A 16547-nucleotide genomic window follows, 5' to 3' on the forward strand; every position below is an offset into this window, starting at 1 on the left:
CCATTTTAGCTTTTTTTTATTTATTTAGGTGTGGAAGGGAGCCGAGTCCTGCTGTTACATTTAAGGCCTCCCATTGACAACTATGTCAATCAACAACGTATCAATGTTGACCTGAGGACTTGGGGGAACAAATGAGGAGGCATGACGTGGCCTTCACAGTTAACCATTCCAAACACCATAACGTGGATCGGAAACTTGGTCTGTATAACGATGGGCATATCCTTGCTGACAAAAGTGTAAGCCATTGATATGCTGTCACTCCCTGCATGAATTCTAAGGAGGGTTCCGTTATTTGGGACAACGAAATGGTCCATCGTCTCCATTTTTTCCCCATATACATAGGTTTTAACAAGCTATATAAAAAAATAGGTGCCTAAGTCCCTGTATTTCCCCAAGAGAGTGTATCAAAGTGGAGGCATTGATAGTTTGTGCTCCTTATATATATATATTTAAGTGAAATCTCCCCCCCCCTCTTTTGTAAGTTACATAACATTAGTTTTGTATGACTTTTTTTGTAGATTCATATTCATAGTTCACCTATATTTCAAGTCTTTTCTTTAAGAAAAAGAAATGAGAAAGCTGTCTACAAGTATTTCTTAGAGTTTTCTCAATTTAACCATGTGTATGCTTGTTTCGACTTCTTCTTATGTGTCTCTTCATTTAAAGAATGTGTTATTGTGGATTTAAGCCCTCAACAGCTTTTAATTCATTATTAAGGACTCATGATAACTATAGTCCCATTACTTTAGATACTCGAATATTTAATGCCTTAAATATGAAGGGTATTATGGGGGACATGCCCACCTAAAACAATATTTGCTCATCATGCACGTAAATATAAATATGTACAGGGTGGGGATTTAAAATCCAGAACTAGTTTAGGTTTATATCTCTTGGTAACCTTGAAATCTATGTTTATATTTAAAAAAAAATCGTTCAAGAAAAGATACTAAATTCTGAAAGGAATTCAAACGCCGTAGGGACATTATTGTGCATTTCCATGCTGGCTGCACGCCACAGGACGCAAATAGCTCCAAAGAGAATTATAGAGCCTAAATTAATGTTAACAGATTCGAGAAAATGTTAAAATAATTTAAAATTGGTATGTTTTGTCCAAATTAGGGGTTTGGAACTGGATTGATTGCAGAAAAGCTCATATTTTTAAGAGCTTTACGTTTTGGGCAAAATATATGTTTCGTTCTAGCCACCCAGATCTGAAACCCTTGGACTACTATGTGTGGAGCATCTTAGAGAGAGAGTCCAATAAGCATATTTATAAGATTATTCACTCCTTGCAGGTTTCTATTTTCGAGGAATTGCCCAACATGGACAAGGAGTCTGTGGTTGAAGCTGGAGGAGGTCGGTTTGAGTGATTGACTTCACAATGGAGCCCGTCATTGTATATAAATAGATTTGTGAATTTATTTTGGGAATTAAATTGTACTATATACTATCCTTAAATTTTCTGGGCTTAAAATCTCCATTCTCTTCATAATTTCAACTGTCCTTTACTATATTTTAAACTTAATAAATATCAAACAATAACTTACAGTAGATTCTTACAGATTTAATATTATCCTACAACTATTGACCAATACCTGTTTCTATCTGTTTACAATTGTTTTAAATAACTTGGAGGAGACGTCTCGTCACTGACATTCAGCTAGTATGTAAAACGACTTCTACAGTAGGTATTACATTAGGAAGCTCTTGCTTAGCCTATCATCTGTAATAGCCTCCCGATTAATCATACCCTACATTACAATGTCAAAGGGATTTAGGTCAGATGAAGAGGTTTGGCATGTTTGTAATGAAAATAACTACCTTTAAAAATTTGAAAAGGTTAAACGGTAGTTTCGTGTACTCTTTTTAGTGTACATTACTTAATAGGACGTTGGTGTGAGAATTAGTGAGTGAGCTGAAGGGAGAATTATCGTCTATTTTTGGTATAAATTGTTTTAAAAACATGATACAAAATTTAATTGCAATATATTCCCTGCACTAATGCAATTTTAAATGTAAAAGGCTTTTTATAGCTTTAATTCATTTTCCTTTCCTAAAATAATACAAAGTTTAGCTGATGTTAATAAAACTCTTAATTCATATGTACTATATGTTTCGCTCCCGGACTGCGGACCCCAGTACTAAAATTGTAAACTCCCTATGTTATTTTATCTTATATTTAGCCATTTTTTGCGATAAACATGGAAATATTTTCGAAAATTTTTACACTTAGCTCAATTTCTTATTTTAAAATGATTTTTCTAACACTAATTTGAAAGGCAGAATATTATTTTACATATTTTTTTTTTAGAAATTTATAAATAAAAACGTAAAAATCCCCAAATAAGTAATTATTTTTATTATCGATTTATTTATTAAAAACATTATTTTTCAAACAATAAAATCATCATCGCCTATTACATTTTACAGCTTGAAGGAGATACTATCTCTGCTTGAAATTTTTAAATATTATGTTCGCATAGTCATTTTTATTCCTCTGTTATGTATATATTTTTTTGCTTTCATATAGTCTGACCATGATGCAACAGACTGGTGAAGCCAATCTGATCCCATATTCAGTATGGCTAAAAAAATGCAATTCTGGACCAAGAATATTATTTAATTTAGTTTTTTCAGCTATAATCTGTAATATAGTTTTACTTCTTTTAAACTGTCCGATTTTTTAGTATAATATAATTTCAGGCCTTTATTCCTCTTTTGATTATCATCTAAAACATTGCTGATTAGAACGAACATAACCAATTCCTGTGTCAAATACCACAAATTATGTAGCTTCTTGATGACGACCTCTTCTGCTAAATTGTTTTCAATTTTTCTAAACAGTAACATGAATGGGAAAATTTAAAAGCATTTACAAGAACATCTGGTGCAAATGCAGAAGTCATCCACATTGGTCTATAAAACGAAGTTAGGAATTTGTTTATCCACTCCAGCTCTTTCATTGTTCCTTTTACATATTAGTTTTCTTGTATGAATAGAAACATTTTTTGGGACTATATATTTATAACCATCCATTGTGCTTGATGAATTGCTCCTGGTTTCTTCCAGTAAGTATCTAGAGGAGAAGTGAAATTATAGTGAGTTCTGCCATTTTTTGATAATGAGCTCTTGGAGATGGATCTGACTTCAAAATTTTATACTCTCCTTTAACAGTTTACTCTTTTTTCTAGGAGGCTTTTTGTATGTTCTTTATTCCAATTACTCCATTTTCCTTGTAGTGTTTAAACCAGGGATTTTCTAGAGACTGAACCAAAAACCTTTTCCCAAACTGGGCCTACAGCTGCATTCAGTATATGATGTCTACTTACTTGATAAAATATCACGATGTCTAATTGGTTTTATATAAGCTTAGCGTCTCCTTTATGAATTCCACTATTCCTGGAGGTAGTGTCATTCGCAGTGTAAATCACTTTTGCCAAGTCATTACATTACTCTTAATTCATTAATAAAAGCAAACAAGTTGCTAAAATGGTGTAGTAATTATTTATTGTCGTAATTTTACGTTTTTAGTTATAGAAGTCTAAGAAAATATGTAAAATAATATAATAGGTATATCATACTGATTTTTAAATTGGTATAGAAAAATTATCGGATAACAATTTTTTGAAGGAACTACACATATTATGTCATTCATTTATTTATTTTATCCCTCAAAAATGGTTCTTTCCTCTTCAAAAAAGGCTAATAATTATTTAAACACAGAAACTATACTGCGTATAGCCCGTACCTTTCACCCTTTTATAGCAACCTAATATTTGAATATGTAAAAAATAAATAAACAAATATTACTTTAACTTAAAATTCTTCCAGGATCAATCCTTGTAAGTCAAAAAAAAAAAAGAAGAAAAAAAGATCTTCTGTTACAAATATCATCAATTGGCAAAAAGTACAATTTAAAGTACTGTTTTAAAAGAAAACTGTTTAAAAAACAGTAATTTGAAGTCAATCGGTCAAGAATCTCCCAAGAATGGAGATAACAAGTAGGAAAAGTCTTATATATTAATAAAAATTTTACATAAATGAGTTTATATTCTTATTGAAACAATACCTTTTTTCATTTATTATTTCACTAATTCGAAAATTATAATAAAATTAATATAAAAAAATGATGTGTTTTTTTTGGAGAAGAGAAAAAAATTTGTGTGTCTAGTCAAATCACTTAAGACCAAATACGTATGTTACTTCACTACCACCTTTAATTCAAACCATTTTTGATGTAGTCTCTCGATGTTTCTGTTTGTTCCCCGGAATTTGTAATCTAAGCGTTGACTGGTTGAATTCGAATATGCTCAGTTGAAGCTGTTAATAAGTCTTAACAATGGTTGCATAATAATTCCATAGTTGGGAAGAATTGGCTAACTATGAACAGATTGTGTGTCTTTGTTGTTGTTGTTTTTTTCGTAGAAAAAGTTGCCTGAGACAAGGTGGTGGGTAAAGTCCAGGTAAATCTCAGAATTAAAGTATTATATGAAGTTTTCTGTATAAGGTAACTATTTTCTTCAGAAGGATTATGTGATTTTATAAGACATTATGAATCTCAAATTTATTATTGTTTATTTCTTTGGGACACAATTCGTTTTGTTAATATATTTATAGCAATTTATCTCGTTTAATGAATGATTGAGGGCAGTAGCTACTTTTTTTTACTGGTAAAGTACGGCATCATTCCAGAACTCTTAGAATTTAATTTTCGTTCAATGACTGGTGGACGCATTTTTTCTTTTTTTACTCCATCATTATTACCTGGAAGTGTAACTACAATTTAAGAAAAAATATGTTTGCAGAATTCAATATATTACTGGGTTTTTTTAATGGAGGTTGTACGGAACTGGATTTTGCTTCTCCCGAGGAATTTTCATCTAAAAATAGAAACAAAGATTTATATTTCAATTCTTAGTTGGTAAAAATTTTCGGAGACCCCATGGAACTCTAAATATTTTTCCTATTCCCATATGAATTAATTTACATCTTATGTGTTGAATAAGGTCTGAATATACTATATTTAAAATCTGAATTTACAAATTTTAGAGCCTTCTTAACTTATTTTTAATGAAAAATTAATTTTAGAATTCTAAACAAAAATCTCCATTCATAGATATCATTGAATGTTTTATTTCCAAATATTTATTTAGGAGAAAAGGTGTCCTTTATGCACTAAGCATTGTTAAAATGGGTTAGTACATCAATTATAGGTGTACAAGCAATTTATTTCTAAGAACTAAAAAAACAACTCAAAAACTCTCCCTGTCAAATACAGGGTGCGTGGACAAAATCTACCGCCTTGTAAAGATAACATTACTCCACCAGCTGATGTTTGATCCGTCTGTTCTTGTTGTTAAAAATTTTCTTGGGTCATAGGCTTCAGTTATTGTTTACCACTTGTAGCGATAGCATCATTTCAAGTGCCCAAGAAAAGTCATTATGTTCAATGAGTGAGATCGTAGGTGTGCTGCTATTCAGATTATGCTTAGTGACCACATGAAATTAAGCAATCTTGACTTTTCTGGCCTTCTGTCAATGCCAGTTAGAACTGTCAGAAGTCTCAGGAAGCAGCTGGAGGAGTCATCAGACCCGATGGACGTTGTTGACATGAAGGAAAAGGAGGAGAAGAACACCAAGATTGTCAGGGGCATCATCTTCATCAACAAGGTCAGGGACATCATCGATGAGGACCCCCCAGCGTTCCATAAGAGCCATGGCGAGGGACCTGGGCATGGCCGAGTGGAGTGTGAGGGCTTGTGTGAAAGAGGACGTAAGGTGTAAGTCCTACAGGCGTCAGACAGCCCAACTTCTGACTGAAAAGACTCAAGGGTTGCGGCCGCTCAAAAAATTCAGGCTGCTGAACATCTTGAAGGACCTATAGTCGCCGAACATGGTCTGGTTCTTCTCTGATGAGAAGAATTTTGTTCAAGATCAAATCCACAACTCCCAGAACCATCGCTGGATTGCCGTAAATAACAGAGACGTCCCCAGGGAAATGAAAACCAAGTTTCCTGCCATTGTCATGGTCTTTGGGGTCGTGTCAAGTGAGGGTAATGTCATGCCGCCCACATCTTCGAGACAGGCCTCAGGTAGAAGTACTCGGCTCTGGCCCACAAAGCTAAGCGGACGCAAGAATGGTTGAAAAGCAATGCTTTTGCGTTCGTACACTTCTCCTCTTGGCCTCCCTCATCACCGGATTTGAACCCGTTGGACTACTTTGTCTGGTCCTACATGACCAACAGCTCCTCCCATAACACCAAGCAGTCTCTCAACAAGTGCATCAAGGAGAAATTCAGTGAGATAGAAACAGTGCAGATCCAAGATGCCTGTTCTCGGTTTCGTAGCCACATTGAGCGGGCTTTGGCCGCAGACAGCGGCTACATTGAATAGATAGCTGCTTTATATCCTAATAAAGATTTTTTTTATTTTACCAATAAATATTATAAAATAACCTTGTAGTTTTTTTTTTTAAAGCGGCAGATTTGTCCACGCACCCTATAAAAAGGATCTGTTAAGTTGAACGGAGGTAATATTTTTGCCCTTTTTGTTTGTTAATTTAGGGGCATCTGCAGGGGGTGGCAAGAATGTTTTCTTTTTTACTGGAAAGTTTAACATTTGATTTTTTTTTTCCTAAAATATTTGAAATTAAATTTAGATTTTTTTCCAAAATATTTAATATTGAAAACTTTTTTTCGAAAAATTTAATTTTCAAAACAAAGCCCTTCCCCCCCAAAAAAAAAAAATATATATATATGTACAGGGTGTGGTTTTACAATTAAGAATTTTCGAGACCAGAACTTAAACTTTTTTACTTTTTTTAATTAGTAAAAATATTTGCAAATCCATTGATATACAAACATAGGGACCCTCCATAAACCTAATCGTTCAATCCACCACCCTCAGGCGTAACCACGGCCTCCAACCTGGCACTAAATATTCTGCAAGCAATGATCAGGTGATTTTTATTCATATTGTTCACAGCCTTAATAATAGAAGCCAAATTGTTGTGAGCAAGCTTGTTGGACTCCCTCTCCAAGACACCCCACACAAAAAAGTCCAAAGGATTGCAGTCCGTTGAGCTAGGGGGCCACATTTCCTTAGACCCCAACATCTCTAAATTATCCAAAATCTAATTTTGTACCAGATGGCTGGTACGAGCTGATGTGCCGTATTGCTGAAAGAGATATGGTCTTCCGGCTGCAACTTGCAAATCTCTTTTACAACTTTGTACAGGGTATCAGAGGACAACTTGAGAAAGTCGATGATATCTTTGTGCGTACGGCCTGCACGGAGGGTATCAATAATTGCTGTACGACGGTGGTACTCGGAGGACATTTTCAACGCGTTGTAAATATAACTTATACAAAATTGTCAGCTGAATCTGATAAATTGGGGTTTAAAGCTGCACAGCTAAGGATTCCCAAGAAAAATCAGGTTAAAAAAATAATTGTATATATATAAATAATCCTATCATCGTTAGTTTTGGTTCGTTAGTGACCAGGATTACTGCAAAAGCTACGATCGATTTCAATCAAACTTGGTATGAGGATTGTAATATCTCAAAGTAAGAGGCCATTACATTTTGAAAAGTAGAGATCAAATTTCAAGGTCAAGGTAATAAAAAACGTAAAACATGCATAAACGAACATAACTTTTAGAAATTTGATATTAAGGGGAGGTTTTGCTCATTCTAGTTAAAAAAATTCTTGTGAGTAAGAGAGAAAATGACATGTTGGTCATTTTTTGGTTCCAATGTTATATTTACCAAGATATTAAGAAATTTACAAACACATTTTAAATCAACAAACCTTTTCATTTTGTTTGGGTGAGTTCTGGAGGTTTGAAGATTATATTAACTAAAGTTATTGGAAATGATTTTTTTTTACATGTATACGCATGATAGATGCGGTAACTCACCTTTAGTGTATAATAGAATACTTATCTATTACTCAAGTAGAAAAAAAAAGGAAAAGAAAAAATACGTACATAGAATTCCACGGGTAAACAAACCAACCTTCTAACGGTAAATGTTTCAAACCCTTCCACTTTTTCAAAATCGATTCGCCTTCACAAACGTCAACACAATTGACTACACAATGAATAGGACGACATTTTTCTTGGACGCACGTTCTTTTTTTTTTTTTTTTTTTTGCAATTAGCAAAGAAATAATTAATTACCGAATCAAAAATAAATTACTTGGATCTGGGCCGTTCTTAGCGCGAGTGTGCCCTGGGCAAATATAAATGTACAGGGCCCTTTTTATAAAATAATGCTTTTTTTCGTTGTTTTTTTTTTCATTTTCAGGTGACAAGCCTTTTTATGGCGATTATTATTATAAATTGTGACAATTTTTTTTCCATAAAAATAATTTTCTTACTGTTTCTCAAAATAAACTTTTTTTGAGGGTAGGAGCCCAATCAAGAACAGAGACTGGGAAAATTACTCCCCTTCTAAAACCGGCCCTGACATGGATCCATATCTTACTTGCATTCACTGGAGAGAAGCTCTTCACTGAAAAAAAAAACGAAACAAATAATTAAGTTTCTAAAAAAGTCAAAATATATTGTTTCCAGGGTATAATTTTTTTTCTTTCAATTACCTTGGTCCAGGAGGGTCAGAGTTCTCCATTACATCGCTCATTTTTTCAATACTTGAAACACATAAGGTAGAGTGTACATTATGTATGTGTAATAGAACTCGACTGATATTAATTTTTGAAATTCCACTAATCATTTTTTTTAAAGTGAAACCAAATATTCAAAAAAACTTCATTCAATGAAACATTTATTATTGAAAAAAAGTATTAAAAAAAAAGAAGGAAGTTTTTATGTTAATACACATATTTGAGCAAAATATAAGTTGCTCCCCAAAAAATTTATGATCTTCCTTGTTTACGTGTCTAAGTTCTTTTATAAATCTAGATGCCAGCGGGAGCTCTGCCGTTGCTTAGAGTTATTACAGATTGAGTACCCAAAACTTGCTTGGGGACTTAATTAATTATTGGTAATTACGAGGGGTCCTTACACAGCCATAGGACGGCTGAAACAAATATAAACGTTTTGTTTCCATCCTATGTCTCTAATTGTAAAGTCGGTGTCAGTGCCGAGAAGACCTTAGAGATTGCCGGTATTTCCATCCAGACTAATTGGAACATCAAGAAGTACATTACAACCCCATACTGGCAAGAAGAACAAAAAATTCTGGAGTAAGAATATGGCTGACTTCTGGCCTTGATTCCTCCTACAGCCCTGATCTTCCTCAACTCCCCATATATATTTTACAGTTTAGGGTGCTTATGAGAGGAATGACGACCGCACCTCTCATAACAAATTTGAATTTTCTCAGAGCTGGCATCATAGCAATTTGGTACGCCATGGACGGCTCTTTTATCGTCAATAGCTGTCAATTGCTTCTTCAGTGTATACAGACTGTTTTGCTAGTGAAGAAGGGCATATTGAATCAATCATATAGCAAAATATAGTATTTAAACATATCTCAAATTGGTTGTGAGCTTTATTTGCTTTATTTCATAAAAATGACGTTTTTCGTAACTTAGTCATAATACTGCAAGTTTATGGTACCCACACTGTAGTCGACAATGATTAATTAATATAAATTTTATAAAATAATAGTTTTCTTTGTTTAATAGACCATGCTTAGCTTTGGTGCACAGCTTTTGTTTTGATACATTTTATGCTTATTCTTTTAAAATAGATCTAAAATGAAAGTATGATAAATAAAATAGTGTCTTTCATAGCTTAATTATAGGAATTATATAGTCTTATTCAGTGATTTGCTGCTTCTTTTTAGTTAAGTAAAATCATTGATATATTTTTTCTCACAAAATAATGAATATAAGCTATAGTTTCAGTATTTTGTGTATGTACAGGATTGATCCGTATTTTCTGTCAATTTTGATGACCAAATTGCGTTATGTTTTTTTTTTTTCTTAGTAGTCAAAATACCAGAATGGAGTCAATATTATAAAATACGCGTACGCAGGGTGGGCTGGATACCTCAGAAATTAAGAAGTTTTTGCTTTTTATTGAAAAAGCTAATATTTTTAAAGAATTTCAAAAAGTTTAGTAAATATTTACATAATCATTCATATTTTTTTCACAAATTTAATTTTTTGAAAATAGTTATGGCTTTTTGAATTTTTTTTCCATAAAACTTCAACTTTTAGATCTTTTTTCCAAGAAATTCTAAAAATCAAGCCCCTCCTCCCCACCAAAAAAAAAAATCCATATTGAATTCTATAGACGTCCTTGGAATGATTGTAGTGGTCGTTCAGTATAAATTATTATTAATAAAAATGACAACTTCATTTTTATTATTTAAGGTAAATAAACCAATAGGGGCAGATTTTGTCGATATACCCTCTATAAAATAATGATTTGCTAATATATTTACATGTAAAAGAATGCATTACAAAGGAAATAGTTGACAAAGTTAAAATTTCATGATTTTGCTACAAACTTTAACACGTCATTAGCTTATTGAAACAAGTTATCTTTCCACTGAAAAAAAAAAAAAAAAAAGCCAAAGCATTAGCCAAATCTTTGCAACTATACAATTTTTATTCCATAATGAATGGGTATTGTTTACTCCTTAAAAGGAGCTAAATCAACCAATCGACACTATTTACAAGAAAAAAAAGCAGAAATATACTCAGCTGACAACTAAATAAAGCGATTAATTTGTGTTTGTATTACAAAAAAAATATACTTTCTGAATTATAATCAAAGGAATTATTGTCGATCCATTCAATCGACTCATCAATATATCATTCAGGTACTACCATACATAAAATAATACCTATTTTCATTCAAAATAGCCACTTACCTCCGATACTTATTGACCTTTGGTTTAATTGCTTTTGCGATTCTATTTGTAAGAAGTACAAAATTTATTTATTGATACTTAATGCTAAGCTATTTACTCAAAATGATCTTACAATATTATAATTTTCACTATTAATTTGAATAAATTGCTGCAATAAAAGAGATTTGATGCGTCATTTCAGTCGTCATTTTTAAGTAAACACTTACGGTATCCATTCTATTGCTTTATTCGTAATTGGCAATGCGGGACTAACAAAATATATAAAGACAATTAACATTATAATTGTGCTTTTCATTTTGGTCAGTTGATATGCCACGAGCAAATTTCATCAATCTGGGCTCGAGTTGTATAAAGTAAACAAAAAATGACATCGAAAACTTGACTCGTGTACCGAGTAAATACCAATATTTACTCGGTACTCGTCCAAACTTGGGAAATTAAATTAATTTATTAACAAGTACATAGTATAAGTTTTCTGACAAGTCATAATTTTCCCTTTCTATCTATAAATTAGAGACAGCAACAGCTGATAGTTGAAATTTAATTATTTCAAACCCTTCATAATAAGAAGATAACGGGTCAAAACGAAGATTATATTATTGGGAGAGGGGGACCTCGACTTTTTCGAGTAATCGGAGGACCATGAAAGTAAATGGAAGGTCTCATTATGTGGAGGTGGTTATGATTTTTGTCTATTATGAAGTATTCTTATTTGAGGAGAGGGGACTCAGCGTGGGTCTATGGAATGAGGGATGAGGCGGGAGGAGATGACATCTCAATCAATATAATATTACGACTTTTTCTTGTATCTGCCATGAGCCATCATAGTATAATTACAGGATAAACGTATCCGGTATTATAGATAATAACTTATATGTAATTGAATCCATTAACTCTTCAAACATAAATTCACTGTTAACATATATAAAAAGAAACTACAACGTACACATTTCTATGATTATCTAATCCTACATGGAAATATCAGTTGTCATCGAATGAGTCCTACTCCAATAATATAATCTTCGTTTTGCAAAGTATTTTCCTTATTGTTAAAAGGTTGCGATAATTGAATTTCAACTATCCTGCTAGCGTTGTCCCCAATTTTGAGATAGAAAGAGAAAATATGACTGGCGGGCAAACTTTTACAATGAATTTTTCTTTTCTTTATGAGTGAAAATATAAAAAATAAATGTTAACCGTTTAAAATTGTCATTTATCTAAAATCATTAATAGTAATTGTTGTGTCAATTTATTCGATTCAGCCCAGGCTTAGTACCGCTCCTATTAGCCCTTTAGACAGGTCCTTAAGACCGCCAGTCCCTCAAACTGTCAGTATTAGAACTAATTTAAAAAAAGAAGGACATGCAGTTGAGTGATGTCATTAAGGAAGGAACTTCATAAACTAAACCGAACCAAGACTGAGATGTACAAGACTGCAGTTTTCAGTCCTTTCATAGCAATCAGTGGCACGAAAAATATATTGTTTATAACCTGACTACATTAAAATGCTGACGTGTCGATTATATAAATTGTTGAATTAAGTATATGACCTCGATTCAAATGAGTTATGCTAAGTTTTAAGTTACACTGTAAATTAGAAAGAAAAAAAAATGGCTGGTTTCCAATTATTCTTTTGAAAAGATGATTTTTGACTGACAAGTATTGAACACAGGAAGTGTTTGGGCGAGGGACGGATGTTCAGGCGAGTTATAACCATTGCTCCTAATTTCTCAAGTGATTTTTTTTTTTTGAAACTCAAAAATACTCCAAAAGCGCAATTCAACTCGCGGCACATCATTAAATTTAATAGTACATTTTTGATCGAGCATACATTGTCCTCTTTGACTGAAATTGTACCATACATCTTTTTTTGGCTGAGGGGCTTTTAAAAATGGAACTTAGGATTATTTTAATTTGTAACAAAATTGACTTACTGTTTTATTTCAGAACATGGAGCTTGTTTTTTTTTTCTACGAGAAATAAAAATAAAAAGATGAATCGGTCTCCCTTTAGTTTAATTATTCTATGTATTATCTTCCAATCAAGCAAAATTGCTCATTTTTTAATTGAAACAAGCCATTATACTTCTTTTTTTTGGGCAACTAATTTTGCATTAAGCTATATTGCCTAAAGACATTTGCTTGAAAACCCTTTTGCTGAAATTATATTTCGCCTAAATATATAAATAAATGATATTTATACGGCGTTTTTGTTATTTTTGGTTAAAATGGATGTTTCTTTAGATTTTTTTAAATCAAAATATGTATTGTGTGTTACTATAAAACACATTAAAAGCTTGTTTTCTGTTGGATAAATGATGGAATAATGCTCCAAAATTTCAATGTAGACTCTAATCAAATCTCACTTTGTAATGAATGCGAACCAGAGACAAAGTAGTTAATTAAATTAAAATAATAAGAAAAACAAAATAAAATTAGCATTATAATTTATAAGAGACCCTATGACCCATAAAGGGTTAATTCCAGCAAAAAGAAAAGGAAATGTAACTCACGTTATTTTTTCATCGTGTGGACTATTAAAAATATCTCTGTAATCCCAGTCAGTGGATGATCGGTATGAAGCATGAGGTTCTTCATTTTTATCCTCTTTCTTTCTACAAACTTTTTTGCAAAACCAATTATCTGAGCAGTTCTCAATATTCTCACTTATATTAAAAAAAAAAATCAACATTTATTGCTAAACATATATTCTGAGTAATAAGTAATAAGTTTTATACTCACGAGCAATATAATTCTATACGCCTATAAGAACCAAAAATATATATAGTATATTCACATACACAGACAGGAATAAGTTCGTGAATATATGTTATAGTTAATATATCCAATATAAATTAATAAATTAGCATAACCTTTCGTGAAAATGATCAAATTGTAATACAAATAAATTAAAAAAAACTTTAGTTCGAAATAGTCACTATTTACCGGAATATATGGGGAAGACAAAGAGGCACATGGGTGGAGGCAGTACGGACATTTTTTTCAGAGATATTGTACCATTCTTGCTTCAGAGTGTCTTTGATGGAGTGGTGCTTGGTGAAAGACCTGACCTTAAAGATGGATTACCTAGAAAACCCCATGGGATTCAGGTCAGAGCTGCGAGAAAGACGCATATTGTTTTCCCACAAGCCCTTAAAATTAGCTTTCCACTAGTCCCTGCACACTTTTTGCAGTGAGAGAGGGTACCCCATGTTGGCTAAAGATGTTAGGGGCATCATCATATTTTTCATGAACTCGGGAAATGACCATGTCGACCAACATGGCAATGTAGATTTGTTGATTGATTTTCACACTCTTCTCAATGAATTTAAGTGGAATTTTCTTCCCGCCTGACATAATACCAGGCTCGACCATGACACTGGGTGGCTTCTGGTACTTTTCAATAATGCAAAGGTACACTATATTAGTTTGCTCGTACGTCATACTTTCTTTTTCTATCTCAAAATTGGAGATAGCGACAACGTAAAGATGAAATTCAATCATCAAATCTTTCAATAATAAAGAAATAACTTTGATAAATGAAGCGAAGTAAAAATAATTGCTTCATTTGAGTAGGAGGAAGGGATTACGAGTCGATTCGTGGAGTGAGGATGAGACTAGAGGAGATCACATCTCATTATTTAAAGTACTACGATGTGATATCCTCCGGCATGTCTCCTCAGTGTATGGATTGTCTACAAGTCCCTCCCCTCCCCCGTATACTCCAAAACAGAAAAACTCATAACCTTCTCCACATAATGAGACCTTCCATCTACTTTCATCATCCTCCAAAGTGCTAATTGTCAAAATATCTCTAAAAACTCGAGATCCTTCTTCTCCTAATCCAATGGTATTCTTGTATTCTTCGTTGTGAAAAGAAGTTATTTCTTTAATATTTATAGGTTGCGATATTTGAATTTCAACTTTCCGCTGTCGCTGCCTTCAATTTCGAGATAGAAAGAGAAAGTATGACGTACGGGCTAACTGATACAGTGTATACTAATGCAGTGCTCCTAAGGGATGCTGTCTATGGTCTTGTCTAAAACAAGGACATTTAGAGAATTGATGACAGCCTCAACTGTAATAAGTTTGTCCGTGCTGCCTCTACCCAATATTTATCTATATTACAGTTGAGTCATTTTCACATAAGTTTATGCTAATTAAAAAAATTATATTGTATTCATAAAGTAAAACATATCTTCCCAAACTTATGCATCACCCTCTAGTTATGAAAGAAATCTAGGTAAATATTTTAATGCTCAACTCTTACTTTTTTAACTCAATTTCCAAATCCCTAGAAGGCCCTTGGAACTCTGCGTCTTCTCCCATTAAGTTAGAAGGCCCTTGTAATCCTTCACCTTGTCTCATTGAATTAGAAGAATCTGAGAGCGCTTCGTCTTCTTCCATTAAATTTGCAAACTCTTCCAACCATCCATCTTCTTCCGTTAAACGGGGATCACCTGGGCGTTTAGGTGGACGACAGGCCTAGATTTAATTACAATTGATGAAAATATATCCTGTAGAGTTACTTATATATACATGAATCTCTCTCTCAAGGCTATCTTACCTCGTAGCCAGAAATACTACCTAATATAAGGATGAACGAAAGAGACTTTGAAAGCATTTCTTTCAATTGGATCTGTCAACTAATTCTCTATCTATATCACTTTTGTTTAAGGAACTTTATGATGAAAAGGATGTTTATAAACATTTTCTTTGTTTTATATACTACATATATAACAATTGTCTTGTCTCATATTATTAAATCGCTGGATATTTAGGAGATAATTGATGGGAATGACACTCTTACTTTCTTATCGACTGTGATTGAATTTAAGTAAATTCCAATATTATGTATAGATTAAACATAGCTTATACATTCAGCTCATTTTTCACATTTGGGCAGAAATATCCTGGGCCTAATAAAGGATATACGTTATTTTTTGTTCAAGATTGGCCTTTTTTAATCTATTCTAATTTTTATTATTTTTAACTTTATGGAGTAGAGTCCCCATTAAACTTTCCAAGCCGTTGCTTAACTCGAACGGTATTTCTTCTCATCAAGAAGCAGTGTAAAATTATAAATTAAAGTTGTTTTTGATCCATTGTTTTGGAAATATCAAAAGTAGTGTCACAATTAGTAGGATAACTCCAAAAATATAGAACCACTTGTCAAGAAAATTGGTATGCTGTCTTTTGAAGGCTGGTGTTAACTGAAAATCACATGAAAAAGTATTGCCATATATGTGTGTGAAGCCCAGAACTTTTCATCCTATGTGTTATGTTGTCTTAAGCCTATTTTGCTCTAGTTTCTTTACAAATGTGTAATTTATTGCCTGCATATTCATTTTATTGGGATGATGTTTAATTTAAGAATTAATTATGGAGGTTGTGAAACATACTTTTAATCCAACTTTTAATAGAGTTGACTTCATGAAAGAGAGATAATTATTTTTTATAGATAACCCTAGTGCAAATTTTAATTTTATTTATTATAGAAAATATCACTTGTTACTCCAAACGCGTGGAACACCTATGTAGAAGGTGCATTGATGTTACTCGGAAATTTGGACTGTCTCTTGGTTGGGAACTGTCCATATAGGAAGCCTTTCATTTTCTGGAAGTGCAAACCGTTCCCGTCTAATTGCCGTGGATATTGATTGGTCAACCTAACTATTTGATAAAATCTTTTAAAT

General features: G+C 32.7%; 2 protein-coding genes across 2 annotated transcripts; both read right to left on the reverse strand.

The window, feature by feature from the left end:
* Nucleotides 1-4069: 4069 nt before the first annotated feature.
* LOC121124630 (uncharacterized) lies at nt 4070-12838 on the reverse strand. Its single transcript, XM_071891013.1, has 10 exons — nt 12787-12838; nt 12684-12734; nt 11059-11100; nt 10965-11000; nt 10853-10894; nt 8607-8657; nt 8492-8518; nt 8021-8136; nt 4824-4883; nt 4070-4767 (listed from the first exon to the last, which is right to left on the reverse strand). The coding sequence occupies exons 2-10, from the start codon at nt 12710-12712 to the stop codon at nt 4658-4660; spliced, it is 513 nt and encodes a 170-aa protein (XP_071747114.1). The 5' UTR covers nt 12713-12734; nt 12787-12838; the 3' UTR covers nt 4070-4657.
* A 505-nt stretch (nt 12839-13343) lies between these two features.
* LOC121124852 (uncharacterized) lies at nt 13344-15576 on the reverse strand. Its single transcript, XM_040720054.2, has 4 exons — nt 15419-15576; nt 15122-15336; nt 13594-13614; nt 13344-13517 (listed from the first exon to the last, which is right to left on the reverse strand). The coding sequence occupies exons 1-4, from the start codon at nt 15473-15475 to the stop codon at nt 13361-13363; spliced, it is 450 nt and encodes a 149-aa protein (XP_040575988.1). The 5' UTR covers nt 15476-15576; the 3' UTR covers nt 13344-13360.
* Between the last annotated feature and the right edge of the window lie 971 nt (nt 15577-16547).

Source organism: Lepeophtheirus salmonis, chromosome 9 (assembly GCF_016086655.4).
Source record: "Lepeophtheirus salmonis chromosome 9, UVic_Lsal_1.4, whole genome shotgun sequence".
NCBI classification, from domain to species: domain Eukaryota; kingdom Metazoa; phylum Arthropoda; class Copepoda; order Siphonostomatoida; family Caligidae; genus Lepeophtheirus; species Lepeophtheirus salmonis.

Coding starts and splice junctions, on each gene's coding strand:
- LOC121124630 (XM_071891013.1), bottom strand. CDS start 12,712: ATGGTACAATTTCAGTCAAAGAGGACAAT. Junction 8,519..8,606: donor TCTGACCCTCCTGGACCAAG/GTAATTGAAAGA, acceptor TTTTTTTTTCAG/TGAAGAGCTTCTCTCCAGTG. Junction 8,137..8,491: donor CTTCTCTCCAGTGAATGCAA/GTAAGATATGGA, acceptor AAAAAAAAAAAG/AACGTGCGTCCAAGAAAAAT.
- LOC121124852 (XM_040720054.2), bottom strand. CDS start 15,475: ATGCTTTCAAAGTCTCTTTCGTTCATCCTTATATTAGGTAGTATTTCT. Junction 15,337..15,418: donor GTAGTATTTCTGGCTACGAG/GTAAGATAGCCT, acceptor AATTAAATCTAG/GCCTGTCGTCCACCTAAACG. Junction 13,615..15,121: donor TTGGAAATTGAGTTAAAAAA/GTAAGAGTTGAG, acceptor TGGTTCTTATAG/GCGTATAGAATTATATTGCT.